General features: G+C 39.8%; 10 protein-coding genes across 10 annotated transcripts; 3 read left to right on the top strand and 7 right to left on the bottom strand. All coding sequences in view use genetic code 12, as the record gives it.

The window, feature by feature from the left end:
- Nucleotides 1-103: 103 nt before the first annotated feature.
- KGF57_001600 (uncharacterized protein) lies at nt 104-2182 on the bottom strand (the record flags this gene model as incomplete). Its single annotated transcript, XM_051750823.1, has 1 exon — nt 104-2182. One exon carries the CDS (start codon nt 2180-2182, stop codon nt 104-106), a length of 2079 nt encoding a protein of 692 aa, XP_051609849.1.
- A 781-nt stretch (nt 2183-2963) lies between these two features.
- On the bottom strand, nt 2964-9923 carry MEC1 (protein kinase; the record flags this gene model as incomplete). The annotated part of the gene is made up of 1 exon (XM_051750824.1): nt 2964-9923. One exon carries the CDS (start codon nt 9921-9923, stop codon nt 2964-2966), a length of 6960 nt encoding a protein of 2319 aa, XP_051609850.1.
- Nucleotides 9924-10359: 436 nt separating this feature from the next.
- Nucleotides 10360-10671, bottom strand: CKS1 (cyclin-dependent protein kinase regulatory subunit; the record flags this gene model as incomplete). Its single annotated transcript, XM_051750825.1, has 1 exon — nt 10360-10671. One exon carries the CDS (start codon nt 10669-10671, stop codon nt 10360-10362), a length of 312 nt encoding a protein of 103 aa, XP_051609851.1.
- A 431-nt stretch (nt 10672-11102) lies between these two features.
- Nucleotides 11103-11921, bottom strand: KGF57_001603 (U2-type spliceosomal complex subunit; the record flags this gene model as incomplete). Its single annotated transcript, XM_051750826.1, has 1 exon — nt 11103-11921. One exon carries the CDS (start codon nt 11919-11921, stop codon nt 11103-11105), a length of 819 nt encoding a protein of 272 aa, XP_051609852.1.
- Nucleotides 11922-12307: 386 nt separating this feature from the next.
- Nucleotides 12308-12637, bottom strand: SUI1 (translation initiation factor eIF1; the record flags this gene model as incomplete). The annotated part of the gene is made up of 1 exon (XM_051750827.1): nt 12308-12637. One exon carries the CDS (start codon nt 12635-12637, stop codon nt 12308-12310), a length of 330 nt encoding a protein of 109 aa, XP_051609853.1.
- Nucleotides 12638-14121: 1484 nt separating this feature from the next.
- On the top strand, nt 14122-15459 carry CDS1 (phosphatidate cytidylyltransferase; the record flags this gene model as incomplete). Its single annotated transcript, XM_051750828.1, has 1 exon — nt 14122-15459. The coding sequence occupies one exon, from the start codon at nt 14122-14124 to the stop codon at nt 15457-15459; it is 1338 nt and encodes a 445-aa protein (XP_051609854.1).
- Nucleotides 15460-16713: 1254 nt separating this feature from the next.
- Nucleotides 16714-18078, top strand: SCW11 (putative glucan endo-1,3-beta-D-glucosidase; the record flags this gene model as incomplete). Its single annotated transcript, XM_051750829.1, has 1 exon — nt 16714-18078. One exon carries the CDS (start codon nt 16714-16716, stop codon nt 18076-18078), a length of 1365 nt encoding a protein of 454 aa, XP_051609855.1.
- Nucleotides 18079-18294: 216 nt separating this feature from the next.
- On the bottom strand, nt 18295-19551 carry KGF57_001607 (uncharacterized protein; the record flags this gene model as incomplete). Its single annotated transcript, XM_051750830.1, has 1 exon — nt 18295-19551. One exon carries the CDS (start codon nt 19549-19551, stop codon nt 18295-18297), a length of 1257 nt encoding a protein of 418 aa, XP_051609856.1.
- A 151-nt stretch (nt 19552-19702) lies between these two features.
- CHT2 (GPI-linked chitinase CHT2) lies at nt 19703-21316 on the bottom strand (the record flags this gene model as incomplete). Its single annotated transcript, XM_051750831.1, has 1 exon — nt 19703-21316. One exon carries the CDS (start codon nt 21314-21316, stop codon nt 19703-19705), a length of 1614 nt encoding a protein of 537 aa, XP_051609857.1.
- Nucleotides 21317-24169: 2853 nt separating this feature from the next.
- KGF57_001609 (uncharacterized protein) lies at nt 24170-24691 on the top strand (the record flags this gene model as incomplete). The annotated part of the gene is made up of 1 exon (XM_051750832.1): nt 24170-24691. The coding sequence occupies one exon, from the start codon at nt 24170-24172 to the stop codon at nt 24689-24691; it is 522 nt and encodes a 173-aa protein (XP_051609858.1).
- Between the last annotated feature and the right edge of the window lie 441 nt (nt 24692-25132).

Raw genomic sequence — 25132 nt, forward strand, 5'->3', positions numbered from 1 at the left:
CACGACACACAACATTACCCTGAAAAAGCAAAAAGAGAGCCAACTTAAATATGGCACTTTGTGTCGCTCTAATGTTTTGCAAATTCTCTTACTCTCGAAACATCTATAAACCTAAATCTTTCTTGAATCTCCTCCAGAACCCCTTCTTTTTCTTTTTCTTACCTTCATCGTCTGACCCCGCTTCCGCGGTCTTTGATGCTTCTGGCTGACTTCTCCTAGGCTCTAACTTTAGCCGATCCAAGCTTGTTCGACTTCCGTTTCTGGCTCCAATATTATTAGGGTTGGATACAATCTTACGCAATGAAGAAAGACCAGAATTCGATTGTTTATCTGGAACCTCTAATCCACCCCACTTCAAAGTTCGTGGTGGGGGCGATGAATGATCACCACCATCATCACTTACACCAAACGCAGGCAGCGAGGATTTCTCCGGGGATGTCGCTTCTGGCGATGCTGAAGGTGATACTCCATTGGATTTGATCTTGTTCAACTTTAATTGCTCACTAAGCTCTTTGAATGATAGACCTTGCTCCTTTGAAGCTTGGTTCTTCTTCTCTCGCTCCTTCTCATCTTCTTGTGCTAAAAGTGACTTTGTTCTATACGCATTCACTCCAAAAGAGTTTGATCCAGTGATTTCTCGCGCTAATTTTGCGCCTTGGCCGCTGCTTTCTGGTTGAATAGCAATAATCTGAGAACATTGGTCGATTGAATTATCTGTAATAGCCTTGGCAATGTCGACGTAGTACGATTCGTTTATTGGCTTCCGCAATAGCTGTTTCAACTGCCTCTTAATATCTCTTTGATGAGTAGAAAACACTTGAGCAATTTCTTCATACGAGTCAGTAGACGTTGTTGAGGAGTCACTTTCACGTGATTCATTAGATGCTATACTATCCATGTCATCGTCGCCACCCTCGTCGTCACCAAGAGCATCTTCCCCTTCTTCCTCAATTGCACTTTTAGTGTCCTCCATACTCGTGCCATTGATCCTGCTTTGTAAGGCGTATTCAAAATCACACATATTGACAGCGGGAACAACAATGACAGGAAGAGGGAAATTCTTCACCAATCTGTCAGTCAACTTGGACGAGCGCCATGACCTCAAGGGAGCTCCGAACGCCTTGTTGGGTTTCGTTCCTGTGCACACAATATTTGGCTCATATAATCGATACATGTCCTTTAAAACTTCCTTTGTGCGGCCAGCAACGAGCTCAATTGTCACTCTAGCAATAACATCGGGGTTGATAACCTGAAATATGTAATCCATGAGGTTCTTGGCAATATGCGTAATGTTATCAGGTTCGTTTCTCTGTTCAAATCTTTCCAATGGATCGGTTCTTCCTCTAGAAGGTGATCTCGATAGTGCAAGCTGGCTTCTTCGTGTCACTTTTTTCCTTTCAGCCTCCAACACATCGGGGTCAAGTGTTGCACACACAATAATCTTGTCTCCGTTTACAATAAATTTGTTCATAATCCAGTCCAACGCTACCCAAGTATGCTGTCTTGCACTAATATAAACAAGTATAGTCCTATGGGGCAATATGGGAACCAAGGGTAGCAATTCCAAGTTGTACAATGGCCAGTACAATTTGTGACGTTGGGTTAGTGAACAAAACCTACGAGTTGTAATTGGTGTAGTTGGATACTTGACATTTAATTTCTCCAATCGCCTCAACTCTGCAAGTTCAGAGCTGTCCAATTCCTCGTATACATTGCGCGTCGGAGAAGGTGAGTTGATCCTTTCGCCTATTGAATAAGGCTGTCTCCCACGAATATAAGTCGACCCAGGTCTAACATTCCCATGCTTGCGCTTGTAAATCTCCCACCCATAATCATCATCTGGATCCGGAATGTCATCATCGTCAAACAGAATGTTCACATCATCAAACGCAACCTGTTTCTTGTACAAGTGCTGAACATCTCCGTCGCCCTTCTCATGAGGTGTGAATTTGATGAACCGGTAATTTGTAGACAGCCGGTTTGTCAACTTATTGAGCAAGTCATCTGCATTCGTGCTCCCATCTGCCGGGCTGAAGTCCGACGTTCTTCGACGTCTTAGATTGCCCACATTTGCTGCTGTAAATGCTTGTACACCATCCGCATCACCGTCAGTCGAGGCACGGTGGACCGGATATTCATTTGAATGATGATCGGAAACTACAACTTGAGGTATGGAACTCATTGGCTAGTAGTTGCGAAGTTGAAAAAAAAAAAAAAGAAAAAGAAAATGGTCCGGTTTGAATGAATTGTCGTGTGATAAGACTAAAAGTGAACGACCTGCTGTTGAAACTAGATGTCTAAAGGCTGCAATGGGCTATTAAGTTGAAAACTCGCTTCTCAGAACTGCAAAAAAACCAAACTATGTGGATGCAAGGAATCGTTTGCTTACTGTCTCTTTGCAAGCAAAATGTATTTTGATAAAATCCCAAATTGTTTGCTTCTCGCTGTTTTGTTTTGTATGTTGGTTTACTGAAGAGCAAATACAATTGCGTAACAAAGATACAGTACAATTAATGTAAATGCTAAGATAAAAAACAAAAAATAAAATAGAGGAAAAAAAAAAAAAAAGGGAAAGAACGGATTCAGCCGTAGGACGAAAGCGAAATCTAACTGCAGTACGACCATAAAAAGTTTGTCGAAGTTGGTTCTAAAACAGTCTGAACAGTTTATTTCTGGACCTAGACGTGAAACACTCAAAGTTCTTTACAGGCAGCACAAAAGCCTCCACTCCTTCGACTCTTCAATAATATCGTCTGATTATTTTTGTAAGGAGACAACGCTACCTATTAAAAAAAAAAAAAGAAAAAAAAAAGAAAAGTAATTCACTTGTCCCTTTATTTTGCTCACACACAATCCAGCCGAGGGACAAAAAGAAGGCTTAAAAATAGCGCATTTGTTTGCAACCAAATCTTTTTACTATTTACACTGTTTATGAGAACCAACTGCTTATTTGCGATAGTACTTTATATATACGCAGACCAACCTCCATACATCTGTGCCAATCTCTCCATCGACGTAGCCTCCTGGATCAAAACGTCAACTTGCCCGTGTATATTCATTGCCAACCCTTCATCTTCATTCATCAAACCCCTGATCTTCTTCCGCACCTTCATCAAATCCCTTTGTGGATCCTGGTTCTTCCAATCCAATAATGGGTCATATAGAAGCGTTTCCAAAATATTCATCAACGACTGCTCGTTGTTGCGCAATAACTGACCGGTTTCCTCACAGGATATACGGAAGCTTCCATCAACACCACATATTCCCATTGCATCAACCATGTTCTGTGTCAATCTAAACGGAACAATCTCCGGCGTGGGTAACGTCTTTCCCTTTTCAAACAAACAATCAAAATCAATGTGAAGAATGGCCCCTGTATTCTTGAAGAATAAAATATTTTCACAGTGTCGATCTCCAAGCCCAACCAAGTATCCCACAATAGACATCACTGCCGCCGACCGAGTGAATTTGTTTCTAGCAATATACCACGCACTGGGGTCGGAAAACTGTTCAATGAACCATTGATGTAGCACTGGTTCGTTGTTTTGCACAATCGTAGTGAATAATTGCACCAAGTGTTTTAACTTTGTCTCATCTGGTTTACGCTCCTGGATAAATTTTTGAGCACTATTCAACGCAACAAAAATCTTGCGCTCATTAACAACTTTCCCCAATCGTTTCCTTTGCTCATTCACAATTCCCTTCATAGTTTGTACATCCATCACAAATTCAATAACCCCGATCTTCTCCGATAGTGGAATCACTGAATAATTGGCCACATTAAGCCCCCTCTTTCTCGCCTCTGTACTCGTCGAAAGTATACGGTTAACCATTGTTGTAAATTCAACAACTTTAGCATCTTTTCGGGTATCATCAGCTTTGACCATTAACCTGTAAGGGTTTCCGTCTGAACCTCGAATCGTGACTTGTCTTGGCATTTGCAATGAGAAAAATATATTCACCACATCGTCAAATCCATCGAATGTGACCGAAGCATTTTTGGGAAATGCAACATAATTGGCCACCCCTTTGCTTGGGAGTCGTATTTGTAAATTGGACTGTACGGGTATGACTAGTTCGGGATATGGCTTACTGGCGTCTTCGACTCCAAAATACTTTGACAACGACAATTGCTTGGTTCTGGATGACTTGCTAATTGGCTTAGATGCAATCTCTATAAGTTTTTCAAAAAGCTCCAGTGCAGCCAGAATCAAAACCCCATGCGACTTTTTGCTCTTTTTCACCGACTCTAATATTGTGTTAACTTTTAGTTTCCGTTGGGGATCGGTTGAATGTATATGAGAGAGAACATACCACAAACTGTGGTGTGGGTACTCGAGAATTATATTTGACACCACATTTGCCATTACCTTGAACGACGGTTCATGAGCCTGAACAATTCTTGAAAGTATTTGTGTAATAACAGTATACCAAGCATATGTGGCCACACTCTTTAAACCTGTATTCAAGTCTTGAATGATTTGCTGCAATCGTCTTTCGGCAGACTTGGTCTTGTTGGGCCTCTTTGCAAAATCTAACCAAATTGTAATTAACTTGGGAAGCGCCTCAAATATGAACAGTGAGCCAATAGAAACTGCTCTGATAAAGTTCCTCACGGTCAAGTGCTCATACAACCCTGAAGTATCTTTAGAGGACTCGATCAACTTGTTGTAATATTTCCCGATATCGTAGCTTGCCTTCTCATATTCCTTGTCTAATACAAATGCCTTCGTATATTCTTCCACAATTTGGTGAGCAGACAAATGGTTTGACTCGTCCAACCAATTGGCGTACTGAAGTTGTACTCGAGCTTTAGATTCATTGTCAACAAGCCGTCCAGAAGTTAAAACTTCCAATATTGTTTTGATTGCTTCCGATTGTTTGCCCTCTTTCCACAATAACTTGGCAAACTCGATATTTGCCGCAGAGTTGTTCAATGCCATTGCCCGCACTATGGACCTTGTTGAAAAATCGAGTCGATCATTTTCACGTGCAAGGCTCGATTGAAGTAAAAATATATCAGACACTTGTTTCTCATTCTCTATGATGTGGTTGGCAACTGCGTGGATAGTCAAAATTTTGTTCTGTGCTTCAAAGTCTTGGTCAATATTACTGAATCGTACTTTAAGAACATCATTATTATGACCAGCTGACGATAGTATATCTCCCATATCGTGCAAGGAGTGTAGTTGATTCATCAAACTGATATTCTTATTGAAACTTGAAGAGTCGGACGACACGAGCGACAGACCAATCACGGTGTATAGCTTGTCCAATGTCTTTGCAAAATCCGGCGACTCGTTGTTGTACAACTTTTGTAAATACCTTGCCAATTCATAACTTACAACGGTCTCGGAATCCTTGGCTTTTCCTAAAGAGTCCGTAACCTGAAGCCACTTTTGTAACTGATCTTTCTTTCCAGAATATACGGCGGATTTCAACGCCACCAAAGACCAGGCCAAGGGAATTTGTTGTATCATACTAGCATCAGTGGTTGATGAAAGCGTGGAAAGTACGTCATCATAAGATCCATGTTCATTCAACGCCTTCAATAACTTGGTATTGTACTCAACCGAAGAGTCCTCGCCTGCCCCCAACACCTTGAATGACTCCAACGCCAAACTCCAATTATCATTGTACTGAAACGAGGCCAACTTTTGTTTTACATTATTTGTCGAAAACAACTTCAACACTCCATTCAATGCATCGTAATCATTGATGCTGGCATACATATTCTGCAACGTCTTTGATGCATCTAATTCACCAAGTTTAAAAGACTTGTCGTCAATATGACCATCCCGATAACACTTTTCAATGTAAAGAATCGTGCGCTCGTATGAGTCACATTCTGCAGATTTGATTGCAATCAAATCCATACCAAAAGAGTCAAGAAACTTTTTCACCAATTCCAATTTATCAAGCCACATCTCAGAGGTGCTCACGTCCAGTGAGACCAGGTAGTTGGCAAATTGTCTAGTTGCTGATAACCATTCATTGCAATAGTCAAATACTGAAAACACAGACTGGAAGCAAAGTTTCAACTCCTCAGCACGATCGTTTGGCATTTTCTTCGTGTCTTGCTCAAACAAATGTTGAAATTCTTCCAACAACTGCCTTTCCACATCATGATTTAGACATAAAATGTGGTTGAGAACAACGTACTTGAAAAGATGTTGACAAAGGGAAATGTTGTGATCCTTTTGAATCAATATTGCGCATGTTTGAAAAATCCATTGGCGCGGGTTGGGATTGGCTCCTTTCTCATACTGGCTTGCCCGTTTCAACAAATACAAGGTAACGTCAATCAACCAAGTCTCGAACTTCATTCCCAGTTTGAAATAGGGGAACTCTATCTGCTCTAATTTGGGTCGTGGTGCTGAATACCTGGAGCTCAAGAATGGGGTCAATGTTGATTTCGCAACATCACTAAACCTGTCCCATATGGTTTTGTCTTCCTTCAAAGACTCCTTCGTGATTCCCATGATTGTTAAAAAACTTTGCATGGCGAAAGCTGCAAACAATTGCTTTTGTGGATCATTTGAAGACCAAAATATATTCATCGCGTAGTTCTCAATTAAATCAACCAAAAACACAGCGTTTTCTTTAGTGCTATCAAAATTCCGCTGAACAACAATCAGTTGCTTTACTTTCTTGAAATGAAACTTGTTAGCATCCAACGCACCCATAACAGCCAAAACCTTGGCGCATTGTGATGTGATTGTGGCGCTCCTATTCTTGAAGTGGGTGGCAGTGTCCAATACTGTTCGCACCAATACCGCTATGGTATCATGTAGTGCTGGATCTTTAAAATAATCCGCTTGGCAGTTGAACTGATATTTTTTGCAGTAATTGTAAAGATCAAATAGCGCTTGCTCAACAACATACCGGTTTCTAGTCTTGAGACGTCTGTTGAATTCTTGGAAAATCGTTAATTTTGACGGTGGCTTTATATTCTTAAACTCCTTGACAAACCCATAATCTGACATGTAATCCAAAAACGCAATTGACAAAAAGTACAAGGCGTAACGATTATACTTATCCTTGATTTCTGTATAAATTTTTCGCAAGACGTCTATGGCAATTCGTTGAGCTTCGGGACCAAATGACTGAAATTTCTGGAAAATGAGCGAAATGATAATGTCAAATAAAGAAATCAAATGCGCCGGTGGTAATTTTTGAACTAGTTCATTCCAACACTTCAATGTCAAAATGTGGAAATCTGGCTCTTCTAATGATGCTTGTAAACATGTTGATAATTGTCCAAGAGCCGATGTCAAGGCCAAGCTATGGTTTTTGATCAAGTACAAAATGGCTCTGAACGATGCTCTTCTCTCCAAATACGGTTTGGCGCCTCTCAACAGATACGTAACATCGCTGAATCTCTGTACCAACAACAAAACCTGTTCTTCAATCAACATACCTGCCATTTTGCCCTTTTGTACCCTTTGGTTCTTTTGTGCTGCCAAATTCTTAGCTACGGTCTCCAATGCAGATATTATGTTGGACAAGTTTCTAACATTGTCCTTTTCGTCCATTTGGATCTCCATCAATATGTGCCACGTAATGTCACCGATATGGGTGAAAATCTCTTGAACTGAAACCAGTCTGTAGTGTGGACAAACACTGCTTAGCACCTTGAGAACATAGACGTCATTTAGCGGGTTATTGACCAAGTACGAAGCAAGAATACGAGGTAAGTTCTGAGCAAGAAGCTTTTTCATGGGCATATTTGCAGCTTCGGCAACTTCAACCAACAACGTGGGATCCTTGTGGTATTCTAATAATTTCGGCACAGTAAACTCCTTTGTTCTGTTTAAAAAATACTTCCGGTCCAATCCCAAAAGCAGAAGAGATTTCTCAAATAAGCTTTCCTTTTTGATGATAACATCAGCCATACTTGGTAAATATGGAGATAGTAACTTATATGTTGAAACATTCTTACTATTGGCAATATCCAAAAATCCACAATACACATAGTTCAGATGTTGCTCATTGGGTTCACCTAGCCAGTCCACTAGTTTGAAATACACTGCACATAGTCTTTCGCCATTGCAAACGCGAGCTAGCTCAACCAAAGCATAAATAGTGGATTCGCCAAAATGGCGTCTATTCCATGAATTGAAATGGATTTTTGTTATACGTTCAAAAATGTGTTTGAATATCCGATCCAAGGTCGCATCATCAGTCTCTTGAATGAGGTACAACGGTAGTATGCGAATAATCAACATTCTAAGGGATCTATTTCGGTGGGTTGACAAAAGATTTAGCATTTTATCTAATAAAGTCCAATGAACATCACCCTTGGCATTTGACGGCAAGTAGTTGGCATAGTAATTGTAAATCATAAGGAAGAAGTTGCATGCGAGTAGAGGTTTCGATGCCCAAATTTGCATCCGCGAAAGGAAATATTTTTCAACTATTTCATCCAATATCAACGATTCGGTAGTGCTTTTGACCGGAGGACGATTTTTTTTAACTGCAGAATACAGATGTTTGATTTGCAAAAAATCTGCATCGTATGTGCTCAAATTCTTTGTAAAGGCTCTGGATGCGAAATTTCCCAATGCCGTGATGAGCGTGTACATCGTCTCCTCTGCCTCCAATTCCTTTGAATACTTTTTTGTCAAATCTCGAACGTGTCGGATCCAATTCAAATCATTGACTCCATTGCTCGTGATGTCCGTTTCGTGATATTCAAGACCCGCTTTGACTATGAAATCTAGGCTCGTATCAACAGCACTAGACGGGAGTAGCTTAGCTTTCAATTCATTCAATTCTGGGTTTGAGTACTGGTAGTTTGCAAAGTCTATTGGAATTTTGTTTTTGAGTTGTAAGTCTGGATTATTGGATTCAATATGGGTCAGTATCACAGCCAAAGTGCATTTTACTGGCAATGGGAAAGCCAGTTGCATCGCTGCCTTTGCAACCAAACGGTCCAAGCACAATATGGAATCAAAGTTGGATACAATACCTCTTTCATTGCAAAGAAAATAGATCTTAAACAAGGCCAACGATACCGACTGGTGCAAATTCAAACACTCACTTCCATTGAAAGTGCTGTTAATTTGCTCAAAATCTTGTTCAAGTATGTTTGTGACCCACGTTAAGAGCTGCTGGGTCTTGCCCCAAGTATTTTGCTCGTCAAGAAGCGCGTTATCCAAATGTGTAAGGATTAACAAGGACTTATAATAGTCCACCATGTAAAGTGACTCATCTGAATTCAAAATGCTCATTTCTTGAAGAACAAACCACAATTTTCTACCAAAGCTCTCATATTTTAGTTGTTGGTTACTGAGATTCAATGAAAGCTTTTTTGAAATGTCATAATCACTCACAACTGAGTACAACTCACAGCAGGAGATCAACTTTTTGATATAATCAGGATTGGTGCTGTATGAAATATCATTCAAGCAAAATGAGATACCGTTTTCCAAGAGGCGAGTGACATTCTCTTGTAACAACTTGATGAATTTGAAGTTGTGTAACCTAGTAGAAACCAAGTTGATAACCAGTATCAAGAGAGTTTTCAACTTATCCAGCAATTTCCGCTTGCTCCAGACGTTGGCTATATGCAGTAATAAGAATGATATCATCCATTCATAAAGTAACACCTCCTGCAATGCAACTAGCCGCGATCTTGAATCCGTTACATGAATCAGACTGATTTCCTGAAACTTTAAAGACGCGTTTAGCAAGTGCAATTTCTTGCTCAATACAAGCTCAATTGTGTTAATAATTCTTAAAATTGTGTCCTCGATATCTTTCCGATACACGAGAGAAGCATCACTCAATTTGGCATTCAAGAACTGAAATAAATAAAGAATTAATTTTTTAAAGTCTGTTTCTTGATCATTTATGTTGGCCTCTATGTCAGATAAAAATTGGTGAAGCTCTTCCAAACTTAATTTCAGTACGGGTGCCATAACATCGCTAGTTTGAAGAGCCACTGAACTAGATGTATTGAATAGAAACTGTGGTTTGTGCAGATTGTGAAGTGATCTGGAAAAGAATTGAGTGCTTACGCGTACGGCTGCTTTTCTTTCTTTTTTTTTTTTCTTTTCTTTTCTCACATAGAAGATTATAACATCCATCGGAGTTGTAAGATTTCAACTTCAGCTACACAGTGAATGCTTGATAAAACATTTGTCGCATTAAAAACCTATTAAACAGAAGAGATGGAGAATAAGTTGGAGATGTGCTGGAACACTTGGTGTACTTGTGCGGTATACTTGTGCGTCTTTCAATTCTGATGCAAGCGGGGCCTGGAAAAGACTTTTCACAATGGCCCCAAACTTATCCCAGTTGCTCCAGTAAGATGTACACTCGCAGCCGAAACTCGCAGCCGAAACTCGCATCAAATCATTGGCCGTAGTTGATTGGCCTTTTGAATAACAAAATGTGGGGTTCTGGAGCATGTGTTTCGTAATGCACCCATCCCAAACTTTGGGTAATTCCCAATCCTCTCCACTCTTCTTCAAGTAGTATTCTCAATGTTCCAGTTTCCGGATTGAAGTAATCTTGAGGTATTACTTTGAGCATGTTTTTGGGCAACATGACATGCCTATACTCGTGTGTATCGTCGCTGTATCTTGGACTGTAGTGTATCATATCTTGAAATTCAAGCACTTTGGCTCTCTCTGGGTCTGTCAAGTATCTTGGTTTTGTCGACATTTTGTATGACGAGCGTATGTGAAGAATATAGTAGGCTCTTTTGTATGTGGCTGAACTAGAACGTGTCGTCGTCTAACGAAAGTAAATGAGTAACAGACACGTAAAACAAAAGCTCTGCTTTTTGACTAGTGGCTGTTTAATTCAAAATCACGTAGAAAAACAGTAAGCAGGAATGTAGCTATCGTCAATGGGACGAAAATAATATCGTAAATTAAGGGATTGGTTTTCGACTTTTCCTCAAGTTTTCTTTTTCTTTTTCTTTTTCTTTTTTTTTCTTTTTTTTTTCTTTTTTTCTTTCCAACTTTTCTGCTCACAATTTAAAATTAGTCGGCCCAGATATCGCTTCACGCGTCGTCTAATTGATGCATCAAAATATTAGACTGAAGAATGCACCCCCAATTTTAGGGTGTGTGACACTACTAAAATCAACTTTACCTGACTGGTGATCTATCTCTGCTTCTGTGTGAATGGCGCGGGTCTCTATGTGAATGCCTATCCTTTCTGGAGCTACGTGATGAGTGCTCTTCTCCAGATCTGCGCAGTCGATGTCCATCACTGGGCTTGTGACGCTTGTGTTTGTCTCGTGAATCATGGTTTCTATGCCTGTCTGATGAACTGTGCAGCCCATGCGAAGAACCAAAACGTGACTTGTTGTCACCTCTACCTTCACCCGTTGAAGATCTAGAACCGTTGTCATCTCGTCTCTCTGTCCCAATGCGTAGTACATCTTTCTGAGCTTGGTTGCGTTTCTTCATTTGTTGCTTTTGAATGAGTGCCATTGGATCGTCACCATAGCTACTCGAGCTCGATTTCTTCAAAGCTCCCAATCCAATCACCTTCTCCATTCTATCGCTTGTGAATCCGTTGCCGTCTCTTTTCTTAAAGGCTCGATTCCCACTCAACAAGTTTTCTGCTTCTGTTTTGCCCTCCGTGAATTCTGCAGTTGTTTCAACAAACCCACCCGAGTTTGTCACTTCGGACTCTTGTTTTTCAAACGGTACATCCTCATACATCCAACTCAATTTTGAAACTTTCAATTTCTCATTGCTCGATAGTTGATCTTTACTAAAGTTTTCACCATATTGTAGTTTCAAAAGGTCCAAGTACTCTTGCTCCTTTTTGAACTCGAGGTTCTTTTCCTTTGACTCTTTTAGCTCTTTGAGTTTCTGTTGTTCAAGTTCCCATACTTTTTGCTGGTTTTTTACCAAAGCAGGATTCCACGACTTTTTCAAATTCAAGTCACCTGCCATGGTCAAAGGTCAAAAAGATGGTGTTGAAGAGTAGGCTTGATAAAAAGGCGGGTGGAGATCCACTGAATTAGAGCGCCATTCCTCTAACTGACATCACAGAATTAGAAGAAGCAAAAAAAAAAAACAAAAAAAAGAAAAAAAATAAAAAAAATCAAGAGGCAATAACAAACCATACAGTCAAAGAGTTTCCATAGATATATAAATATATATATATATGTATATATGTATATGTGTATGTGTATGTAAATTCAAAAACACCTATACAGTACGCAGTGACAAGACCTTAGAGCCAGTTGCGCAGATAAAAAGCCTCGTAAAAACCAACCACACATGGCTGTACGCTGTACGCTGTACGCAACTGTAGCATCTATAGCCTGCTCCGTTCCTCAAAAACCATGAATCTTGATATTCTTTTTTGGCAACTGCAACTGAGTTGTCAAGAATTCAGAAACTTTGGTTCTTTGATCACCTTGTAATTGGATAACTTCGCCCAAGTCATCGTCCTTAACGATGTTTCCGTTACAAGCAAAGTCCTTCTTCAAGACTTTCAAGATTTTCTTCAAATCATATTCATTTGGGACACCTTGAACTGTAGTTAAAGTTTTTCTACCGTTACGTTGTTGAATACGAATATGGATGTAGTTTGTTGGCTGAGCTTCGGAATCACCAGTGTCGGCGAATGGATCAAATGCGTTTAAGTTTTGGATAGTTGACATAAAAGTAAAGGAATAAGCGATAAAAAAAAAGACTCTGCTCTCTTTTCTGGGTGGCTGTAGTAAATTTGTTAAAGGTGGTGGTGGTGGAGAAGAAGAAGAAGAATAAGAAGAAGTGTGTTTAGATTAGTGATATATGGCTTTGGAATACCCTTTGGCTGATGTGAATAATCTTTTGATATGATTAAATATATATCTCTCTCTTCTGAAAAAGAAAAGAATTTGAAAGAGAGAAAAAAAAAAAGTGACGACAGCGAAAGCAAAAAGCCAAAAAAAAAAAAAAAAAAAAAAAAAAAAAAATAATTTTTTCNAAAAAAAAAAAAAAAAAAAAAAAAAAAAAAAAAAAAAAAAAAAAAAAAAGAAATTATTTCTGTGTCACACCAAACACACACATCCTTACATCAATACTGCAACCTAAAAAAAAGAGAAGAGAAAAAGTTGTGGACCAAGATTGTGCAATTGCACACTACCTTTTTTGTATCTTGTTACACGACTAATTTTGTGTGTGTGTTTATTTTGGCATTGGTACACTACCCTTATATCACAATTGTGAGCAGCGCGCCATTTGGTTAGCTCTCTTTTATATTTTTTTTTTCATGTGAAGAAATGTGCACTTATTAATCAAAAGTTGGCTCGTTAGTATATCCTTCTTCTATTACTCTGGAAAAATATATGTTGTCTTCATCCAGACTTCATATTTGGCTGTTGGGTTGTAGCTCCTTCTGTTGTTCTTAACACCTACAGTTTGAAGTCTTTCACATCCCCAATATCGTAATCAATCTATCATTCCTGTCTTATCCTCCCCCCCCTCCCCCCAACAAAAAAAGAAAATAAAAATGCGCAAAGTGAGGGGAGGAGGGAGCAGTTCTAATGAAAAGGCCATGCAGTGAACGATTCATGTAGGGGAGATAGTGAATCCTTCAGCAACCCCACCGTCCTGTTAGTAATGCATACATACTGGTTTAGTAATGATGATGATGATGATGATGTGTGTGTGTGTGTATGTGTGTTTATATCTCCTGTAGTGTAGTTGTGCCTGGCTTCGTCTATACATCTATCTATCTATCTATCTAATGTCTTGTGTAATAATTTAAAGTGTTGTGTTTTCTCACTTCTTCTTCTAAATCAATTTGTCTTCAATAAAGAAAAATTCCATACAGAGCAAAAAAAAAAACAAAGTACAACCGTCACAACAGTGAAAAGTTCTACAATCTCCCAGCAACTTTACAAGATCAATTGCTAGATATAATCTTGTCAGTCATAGGCAGTTGATACATCTGATTAGAGGAAAAGCTTTGAGATAATTGATTACTATCGATTACAACCACTTCAGATTAATTTATTTTATTTCTTTTTTTTTTTCCCTCAACCATAAAACCAAAGATTGGGGGAACAGAGATCATCAAATATACAAAGTTGCACTGAACACTGTGAATCCAATCCTTCTAGAACAGATAACAATCGGTCAAAAGCTACATACAACAACCATGAGCCATAAGCACAGTAAAGGAGCTGATGTCGATGGCGACGCCGCCTCTATAAAAACTCCAGCAGCATCTACATCTGTAACGCCATCCATATCCAAAACAGAAAACGACAACAAGTCATCAGAGGGAGGGCTGGTGATCAATGAAAGGGAAAAGAAAAAACAAGCATTTGTAACCAGAACAATCTGGACGTTTGTCATGATTGGTGGCTTTTTCATCGTTATAGCTTCGGGCCACTTGCCGATAATTGCAATGATATTGCTATTCCAATTCTTGACATTCAAAGAGGTTATTGCATTAACCTCGGAACCGGCGAGAGATAAAAAGATTCCTTACAATAGATCACTCAATTGGTATTTCTTGGTTACTACGTGGTACTATTTGGATTTCCCATCGTTGGTGGACTTTTTCCAGGACCAAATCTATTCAAACAAATTTCTTACTTTAATCATCTTAAACCACAAGATTATCAGCTACTCGTTATACATTGCCGGATTTGTGTTTTTTGTTTGGACGTTGAAAAAGGGTTACTACAAGTTTCAATTTGCTCAACTCTGTGTCACTCACATGACTTTGTTGTTGGTTGTATTCCAAGCACATCTCATTATCGGAAACATACTAAATGGTATCTTTTGGCTCTTTTTACCATCAGCATTGGTCATTGTTAATGACATCTTTGCCTATGTATGTGGAATCACCTTTGGTCGCACTCAATTGATTGAAATATCGCCCAAAAAAACAGTTGAAGGATTTGTCGGTGCTTGGATTTGCACTGGTATTGCTGCAGTCATTGGCTCACTTATCTTGTCCAAGTCTGACTATTTGATTTGCCCTGCCCAGAATTTATCAACCCACTTGTACAATTATCCAAGTTGCGAACCAAACCCCGTGTTTATCCCACAAGTTTACCAGTTGCCACAAAACATAGTCGACCTTTTTGGAGGCAAGGTTGAACTCGTCACTTTCAAGCCAATCTACTTTCACGCTGCAGTTCTTGCAACTTTTGCATCCTTGATTGCTCCCTTTGGTGGGTTTTTCGCAAGTGGTTTGAAGAGAGCTTTTGGTATCAAGGATTTTGGTGACACGATTCCAGGCCATGGCGGCATTACCGATAGATTTGACTGTCAATTTTTGATGGGCTCATTCACTTACTTGTACTATCAAACGTTCATCAGTAATCACAATATGAACTTGGGCAAAGTTTTGCAAATGGCAATCATCAATTTGAGTGCACCACAATTGATTCAATTGGTAAAGAGCATTTTGAGGTACTTGAATAGAGAGGGCGTTGTTGATGATGAGAAGTTGCAAGTAATTGTTGAACTATTGGCTAGCTGATTATTACCTGTATAATAGTGTACGAAGAAAACAGAAAACAATGTGGCTGTTATGTACACGATCAAGACAATGATTACTTCTGTCTGAATATACGTCAAATCAAATCATACCTGTTTATTGTAGTGGAACTAAGTCTCTAATATATGCTCTCCCCGAATCTTTATCCAGCATCGTAAACAAGGCTTTTTGGCCATAGTTGGTAGCGTTGTTGTTGTTTTTTTACTGGTTTTGTCTTGCAAGCCGCCGCTCTTTCCTTTTTGGGATTTCGCATCCAGCAGAAATTTGAAATTCGTTGGTTCAATGTGGCTGGATAAAGTGTGGCCACAAATCACAAATGGCGGCCGGTACAGCAATGCAGGATCAAGCAAATTTTGCAAATAACACCCATGCATTATGCTTTGCAGAAGTTGTGGCATTTAATTCTTGTGGTTGGACAGAGATTTGGCTTATAGGTAGCCAAAGAGTACTGGGGTGAGTGTACCTGTACTATAGTCTCACCGAGCAGAGGCTGTTATCTCTGCAAAAGACGCACCTACGGGAGGGTGTGGACAAATTAAGAATCCACGAGTGTAGCAGTGTGGTCTAGAGTAAGCAAATCAATGTTTCTAAAAATATACCTAGATCCATTGTTTGCAACAGAGGCAGATCAATCTACAGATCGGGTAATAGATCAAACTACAAATCAAGTAACAGATCAGCTAAACAGTCACTGCTGGCTGTCATTTTCCTAATTGGAAACAATTCAACGTTTTCCGTAGAGAGAATTGTGTTTCTCTTATTACCACTCGCTAGTTTCCCTTTTTTTTTTATTATTATTATATTTTTCTGCTTGCTGCAAAGTTAAATCGACTTTCCTATTTGGGGCTTTTGCTGCGCACTGAACCAAGTCAAAGTGGTACAAAATTGGAAGACTTTTTGTTGCGAAATCAGTCTGGACCAAAGTTCCTTGCAAAAAAGGGGTGTCTAACCTAACCTAACCAGCCAACCAGCCAGTCAGCCTTATCCATGAGATGAGTTGGCACAAGGTACTATAAAAGGTGGACAAATTCTGACAAGAATTGTTGCCTTTGGTTTTCGCTTCCTTTTTTTCCCCTCTTTATAAACTTTTACACTCGTTACTTCACTACATTGTTATCTCAAACCTACTTTCGTTCATTCACTAAGGCCACTACACTACACTCGTTACAAGATTCACCTTCATTCATTTAAGTTACACTACAAATTCAAGCTACACTACCCTCGTTATATATCAACATGATTGCCATACTATTTACATTCTTATTTATCAACCTCATATCTGCTGCTCCAATACCAGCTATCATAACAAGGTACCACACTGCTGCACCGGTCACCGAAGTTGTCACACACACCACCGGTACAACCACTGTATGGTTACCACCAGTTGGCATTTATGTATTGGCCGATGGAAGCTCATCAACAAGCACAATTTGGAGTGGACAATGGAACACTTATCCAGCTACATTCACATCGAGTTTGACTGATGGTAACGGCAACACTCAACAAAACGCTCAACCAACTACTTCTACCCCTGCTGCTGACACCACTCCAACAAATGAACCACAGACTGCTCAAACTGCAGGAAACACTCAGCCAACAACTCAAGGCCAGACTACTCCTGCTGCTACTACGTCAACCTCAGCACCTGAACAGCAAACGACATCAACTTCAGCACCTGAACAGCAAACTCAGCAAACTTCAACTACTTCTTCATCAAGTTGGACTCCATCTTCAAGTTCATCAACATCCTCCAGCAGCAGCAGCAGCAGCAGTAGTAGTGTTAATGACGGAGATTCAGACAACATCTCACCACCTTCAACAATTGTATACTCACCATATGCAAACGACAGAAGCTGCAAATCCTCAGATGATATCAATTCAGACTTGGAGCTCATCTTTAGCAAGGGAATCAAGCAAATTAGATCATACGGAACTGACTGTGGCTCCTTGACCACCGTGTTGCAAAAATGTAAAGAATTGGGCATGAAAGTCAATCAAGGAGTTTGGGTTTCCCAAGATGGTGTCAATTCTGCTGACGATCAAATCAAACAAGTTATCGAATATGGACAGCAAAATGGCTGGGATGTTTTCAACTTGATCACATTTGGGAACGAAGCTATAAATTCACAATATGTTGACGTTGACTCCATGATGCAAAAATTGGACTCCGTCAGAACGCAATTCAGAAATGCTGGATATAATGGCTACGTCACCACTGCTGAGCCACCAGCCACTTTTATCAACTACCCCAAATTGTGTACCGACACCAGTATGGATATCGTTGCCATCAACCCACACTCTTACTTCAATGAGAATGTCAGCCCATCAAATGCTGGAAACTACGTCACTACTCAACAATCACAAGTTGCTAATCTTTGCAAGGGGAAAAAAGTTTGGATTACTGAAACGGGGTATCCATCACAAGGTCAGACTTTAGGATTGAATGTGCCATCGCCTGAAAATCAGGAAATTGCAATCAAGTCGATCTTGAGTTCAACTGGGGGTGAAGTGACCATCTTGACCACATACAATGATTTCTGGAAAGATCCTGGTCCACATGGTATTGAGCAATATTTCGGTGCCATCAACTTGTTCAGCTAAAGGTAAAAGGGGAGCAGCTGAACTCAAGTTGAAACTCAATCGCTTATTCTATTCTGCATTTCTATTAGATATTTCACTTCATTTCGGGACTTAAAAAAAGGGTTTCTCAACCTTTGATTCGTGTATTGTACTTTCTAAATAAAATAGTAAAAAGCTCAATTTTCATCAAGAGAGCCAAAGAAAAAAAAAAAAAAAAAGAAAAAAAGGGTGTAGGTTTCAAAAATCAATCACTTTATCAGGGAAAAACTCATCAATCAAATCAAGATAATACGGCTTCAACTTGTCCACATCACACTCTTGCTCAATCTTTGAATATAGATCATATTGGTTAAACGCCTTGACCGCCTTCAACATCTCCTTATCATGATCGTTCATGAGATAAGTGTACGCCATCTCTTGATGCCAAGGATAAAATGAATGGTACCGAATCATAGCCAAACCTTCCTTGGGCAATTTTGAATACTTCTTTGCAATGTGAAACATGTACTCATCGTGACCCCAGCTCAACATTACTTTATCCAACCCACAATGTTTCGAATAGATGCCGTATTTCGTATTGTATAATGGATTGAGGAAATCCGGGTTGGCTTTAAAACTATCTGGGAAAATGATTCGTTTGGAGAATTTACACCCCACAGGGAAAGTATCACCAACCACATCCCATTGTCCGTGTGAATCGTAGAAATAGAGCAATTTGCCCAAATCATGAATTAGACCAACTAGTTGAAACCAACGTGGTCTGCCATCTCTTCGAATAGCTTCTGCCGTCTGCAAAGCATGCAGGATCTGTGAGAGTTCAGTGTCGGGATCGCTTTCATCCAACAACTTGTTCAATTTCTCCAATGCCTGCCAAACTGTCATTTTTTGGTCACGAGTCTTTGTTTTGAAGTTGATTCGAGCTTGGATATTGTAAGCCACAGTTTGCTTCGCGTGTTGCTCTTCGTAGAAAGATTTGACTCTGTCGCAAGCTAGCTCGTATTGGCGGAATGCTTTGGTATCGATGTTTTTGTAGTACTCGGTGGCGATGTGCCAGTTTTCGTCAGCTAGTTGCTCCGATTTTTCTTGAAGAGACATCTCTTCTTCAATCGTTGGTGTAATCGTAGACTGAGTCGGCTGCTGCTGTGGAAGTTGCTGCTGTAGAGATGCCACAGATTCACCTGTTGGTTCTCTTGTTTCTGCCGCTTTAGCTGCCTGGGTTTTGAGATTGTTCCGTAGGACATTGACATGGAGCACCTCATCGTCTATTTGTTCCAAAAGCTGGCCCTCACGTTTCTCTGGTATTAGCTTTGAGCGTTTCTGGTTGGAAACGCTAGAGGATGTGGCTTTAGATATTCGTGACATGTCGCAAGCTAAGGAAAGTACTTGCGCTGACAATGAATCTGATGGATCTACTAAAGAAATTCCATTTTTCATGTTTGTTCCCCTTTGAGGATGTTGCTTGGCACGTGACTTGAACGAGGAAATAACTACCATGATAGGTAGCAAAGCTCAGCATTTCTAAATCTACATTCAACTCCTTTAAAAAACCGAATAACTTTTTTTTCTTTGACTTACTTTTGATTATTACATAGTTACGTTTATAGATCCCTTAATCATACACTGTAACCTATTGGCTTGGCTACACTTACAATAAGGCAGCAATGAAAACAAGCGGAACTGAGAACCACATAGCTTTGTTTGAAGCGGCAGCACCTTCATAAGTTGAGATTTCTGGAGCAGCAACTGATGATGGGGCTTGTTGTGGTGCAACAGTTGAGGTCAAGTTGATAGTGGAGGTGATGGTCTCAGCTTCTGAACCAGATCCAACGGTAGTAACGGCGACGGATTCTTGAGCACTAGGAGCAGCTTTGGATGGGGCAGCAGTGGTTTGAGCTGGAGCGGAAGATGATTCAACTGGGGCAACTGGACCAGATGGTGATACTGCGTTGGTAGCTGGAGCAGATGATGCTGGTGCAGATGATGCTGGAGCTTGGGTTGATGGCAATGGGCAGTAAGTAGTGTAGACGGTATCAACTTCACTGATGGTCAAAACACCAGTGGTAACTGGAACTGCACTGCATTTGTTTTCTGAACATGAAGTGATGGTAACAACGGTGGTTTGTATTTTAGTGGCAGTAGAAAGACCTGCATTGGCACCAGAGTTGGCGTTGTCATTGGCAGTGGTGGTGTTCTTGTAGCCTCCAGATGGTGAGACGCTGACACTAGTTGGGCCAGTAACGTCTTTGTCCTCGGAAGTGGTTGGAGGAGTAGCAATGATTGGTGATGAGGTGGAGGTGGAGGAGGTAGTTGGAGCAGCTGATGAAGATGAGGAGGATGAAGATGGAGCTGGACAGGTGTTGTCGTTCAATACTTGCTTAACTTGATCAGCAAAGTTGGCACCTGAAGCATCGGTGTTGAGCCAAGCACCTGAAGCATCCCAAAGAGAGACACCAGCAAAGTGTTCATCGCATTTGATTTGGTCAATAGTTCTAGCCAAGGTAGCAGCATCAACATAGCCGGCAACGTTACCGGTAGCTGGAACACCAACGTACAATTTCAAGTCTGGGTTTGGTGATGACGAAGCAAACTGGGACCAAGTAGGATAGTTGAAACTAGCATCAACTGCGCACGGGTTGTTATAAAATTGGATGAATGCAAAGTCCAATGGAACTTGTGACAACAAAGGACCGACATGGGCGTCAGGGTAGACACATTGTGGAGAAGCAGACAAGTAGTACTGCTTTGATGAATCAAACTTGGATTTCAAGGCATTGGCCAATTCTACGTAACCAGTTGAAGTACCCAATTCGATATCGAAATCGAAACCGTCAACAACAGCATCATCAAATGGTCTTTCTGAGTCTTGACCATTACCGAATTTGTTCCACAAAGTGTCAGCAAAAGCAGTAGCGTCGTTGGTGTTTGAAAAGCCATAGTTTCCAGCAGCACCACCAAGTGACAACAAAACTTTTTTACCTGAAGCTTGACAAGTTTTGATGTCTTCACCAATAGCAGAACAATGCAACAAGCCAGATGGGTAAGTGGCTCCACATTGGTTGGCAAAGTTGACATTAGTTGGATCTGGGAAATCGTTCAAGAAGGACAAGATAACAACATCAACGTTGGAATCAGCACAGTAGGTGCTCAATCTGTCTTGACCACCGGCACCATTTTGACCCCAGTAGACAGCGACACTGTTTGAAGCAGCTAAAGCCGATGCAGAAGTAGCTAATAAAGCTAACAAGGTATTTGACAACATTTTAGGAAATATATAACCTCTTTGAAATTAGTTTTTTTTTTATTCAAAAAGAAAAGATGTAAAGAATGACTATAAGTTGGATGCACTAATGGGTGAGGGTATCCAAATTATCTGATATGAAGGAATGGTGTAGATACACGTGTAGTGTGATGTCGTATAAACGAAAGACTAAAGGTTGGTTGAAAGGTGAACAGAAAGTGAAATTCTATATTTTCAATGCTTTTCTTGAAAAGAAGATGGTTGATATTCTTTGAGAATATATAAGTCATATATATATATATATATGGGAGAGAATAATTTTTAATGGGGCGGTTTTACTTTCTTTTTTGCATTTAAGTAACAAACGCCAAACATCTCTTCCAAACTACAAAAAACAATGTACAGTCTAAACTTTACAGTGGCGAGCGGAATTGTTGGCAACTTATTGTAAGTTTTTAGACACTGTGCATGGGGAGCCCAGCCTACGCAGTTAATTGTTAGGGTGGTTGTGTTTCTTACGACTGTTTTGTTTATTAGGGTTACGTTACTCCTCCTTAAAAGGTTTTGAAGATTTGTGTAATGTATGAAAAATATATTATTTCCATTGTTCAATAGAAAACAATATCACCAACATTTAATATCAATTGTTTTCGACTCTCTCTCGTATAAGTGACAAAAGCCACCATTTACTACTTTGTATTTCATCTCTACACTTCAGTACTTGGTCATCCTTTGTTGGAATTTGAGCCTGCTCTGTTGATATGGCAACAGATATCAGACTAAGAAGCTACTTCTTATTGGGAAAAGATAAAGGACTAAACACTGCTTGGTTATGCTATTGCAGTTGCAGGATTTTTGGCATGACACACCTCGCTAACAACCCTCAAGTTGTTGAAGATTTGAAATAGCGTGATTTTGTGTCAATTAGTCTATATTTCTATTGTTTACTATTACTTTTGTGTTTAAGTTTACGTAATCAATAGTATGTGTGTATGGATGTACATTTGAAACAAAGACGCGAAGAAAAAATAAAGAAAAAGAAGAAAAAGTGTGTTTTGTATCAACATGTCTTTGACTTTTATGTGTGTCTACTATTTTGGACCAAATCATTACAATAGGGAAGAGGAGAGAGATGTCTCACAAGCCTTCTGATTGGTTGGTCTCAATCGCCTGACTTTGATTAGTTTGTGCTTTTCAGAAGAGACTGTCGATTAATAGATCTACGAACCCATAATTTCTCTTGTCGCATTTTATTCTTGTGTGTGCTAGGTAACGTGGAGGGAGGTGTATCTCACATACTTGTTGACTTCCACACGTAAAAATAATGGCAACAGGACCTTGTCGTAAGATCCATCTGACAGCGTCGTTTCTCCCCACAGGACAAGAAAAAACAAAAAAATGAAAGAAAAGGAAAAATTTCCTCCATCGTAAAATAGACGAAAATTAAACAAAACAAACACAACCAAAATACAATACAACACACTACAGTACAAACACAAATACAAATACAAATACAAATACAAATACAAACAACTCATTTCAATAATATTATGTGATACAAACACAATCATATTTTAGACAGCTAAATGAAGCTGTTCTACATAAAAGTGACAACCTTTCGAAATAGGAAAGAAAATAACCAAACAGAGAAATCCATGTAATACAATATGCACCAACTCTGCACGATAAACATAATCAACACTTCACAAGAGAAACAAAAAAAAAAAAAACAAATAAGCACGAAATTGACAGGCGCAAGATCCGCGCAAAAATAAAGATCTCAATCTAATGTCTAGGCATAAATGAGGCCTGACTTTTCCCAAGTAGTATTCGTGAAGCATGATATCCAGCTAGGCTCTTGTGTGTTTCAAGTCGACTGGCTTATACCCTAAACCAGTGTCCAGCAAAGTTATTTAGCATCTTCATTCAGGAAGTTTATGCGTTAACGGCTAAAACTTCCACTTAAGGTGAAATGTCACACGAAGTAAATCGAGAACGCGGAGTTAACACCAGCAAGACAAATGCCAAGCAAAAAAAAAGAAAACAGTGAAAATTGCAAAAGACACAATACAGTATTACATCTATAACTTTCTCTTGCTATACCCTATTCTCCAACTTGAATCGTCTTGGTTTCTGTCCACTACTTTGTACAACTAACCCACCAGTTTGCTTGTTTGTTTGCTTGTTTGCTGTGCAGTCCCATTTGAAGATGTCATTGAAAACTTCCACTCCCTCTTCGTATTGTGTCCGTAAAGTGCAGTCGTGACTCCTCATTAAACAATATCAGTAGCTTCTTTAAGTCACTCGCTAATTGGTGAAATCTATCTCTGAATTGTGAATTACTTAAGGTGGGGAAAGGTTTCAGTAGAGATTTCTTCCCTGGATGAATTTTGTTCACTGGATAATGGCATTTCATTTGAAGCAGAGGTTTCAGTACAAAGTGGGATCTCGTCTGCTTCTTATAGTCCCATAGATGAAATCAACTCACGTGGTAAATGATTTGCAGACATACAAAGAAATCCCTCTATCGGGGTGGGAGAGGGGATAACGAGCAGAAGAGCAGCCCATGGAAAAGTCGCAGAAACAATGCAAACCAGATCACAACATGTCGGTACATTCCTTGTCAAAGTTTCGCAATCTGTAAATAAGCATGTACTCAAATTTGTTGTCAGAAGTAGGATTTGTACGACCGCGCGTGCACTAAAACTGTGGCTTGAAAATCATACGGCACCAGAACTAGTGAAGAATCAACAAGATCGAGTAGGTTCAACATCACTCCCACCACCACCTCACACTACGCATATATATATATCCTACATTAAACAGACTCTGCTCCCCCGAAAATAAAAAAAAAAAAGAAAAAAAGAAAGAAAAATGGACTACGTTACCCATCTTCCCAAAGAGGACCCCTCCGTTGCCACCACATCAATTTACAATTTAAAATACACGTACCCAGTCAAATACTACGATTTCCACATTTACTACTTCGCCCACAATGAAAAGTCAACAAGTGAGTCAGATGCATTACGCGCAAAGCTACTCGCTGATTTTCCAAAAGACACTGCCAATGGGTCCATCTTGGTTAAGAAATTACCCAATGACAAAATCATTGGACCGCATCCTACACAATTTTGGGAAGCTGATGTCTTGAGACCTGAAGTGTTTGTTCAAGTCTTGAGTTGGTTTCAATTGAATCATGGCAACTTGCTGGTGTTGATCCATCCTCAGACTGGTGATGATTTGAAAGATCATTTTGATCATGCGTTGTGGTTGGGCGATAAATTGCCCTTGTTTGATGTGTTTGGCCCCGTGAAAGGCGAAATCCCTGAGTTTGGTGTCAAGGGCGGCAAACGAATCAAGGTGGATGATTTTGATAGTCATAAAACTGTCTTGTAAGAAGGTGTGGGTGAGGCTGAGGCTGAGGGGTGATGACTGGGAAGAGAGGTTCTGCTTTATTGACTCTGAAAGTGATGTGGTAGGCGGAAATCACGCAGCCGGTCGCATCTGCTTATAGTTCTATATAACTTGCATATACGAGATGAATTCTTCTCTTACGAGTCCGACCAATATTGCAGACACAATTGGTTCATTGGTTCATTGGCTCGGCCCTGTAAGCGCATATTTCGTCAAGGCGGCAGAAAAATTTTTAAAACAAAAAACAAAAAAAAAAAAAAATAAAAAATGTAAAACAAAGTTCGTCTCAAAAACCATCTAAGACATTAAGCAAAACGGCACCAAATACCGAGAGATGAGAAATTTGTAAAGTTGTATAACTTTTCTTCCATTCATTCTTGAGTATTTCTTCACATCCAGTTTAAACAAAGCAGTCCACCCACT

Source organism: Candida theae (genome assembly GCF_024610275.1).
Source record: "Candida theae strain CBS 12239 chromosome Unknown scaffold40, whole genome shotgun sequence".
Lineage (NCBI taxonomy): Eukaryota > Fungi > Ascomycota > Pichiomycetes > Serinales > Debaryomycetaceae > Lodderomyces > Lodderomyces theae.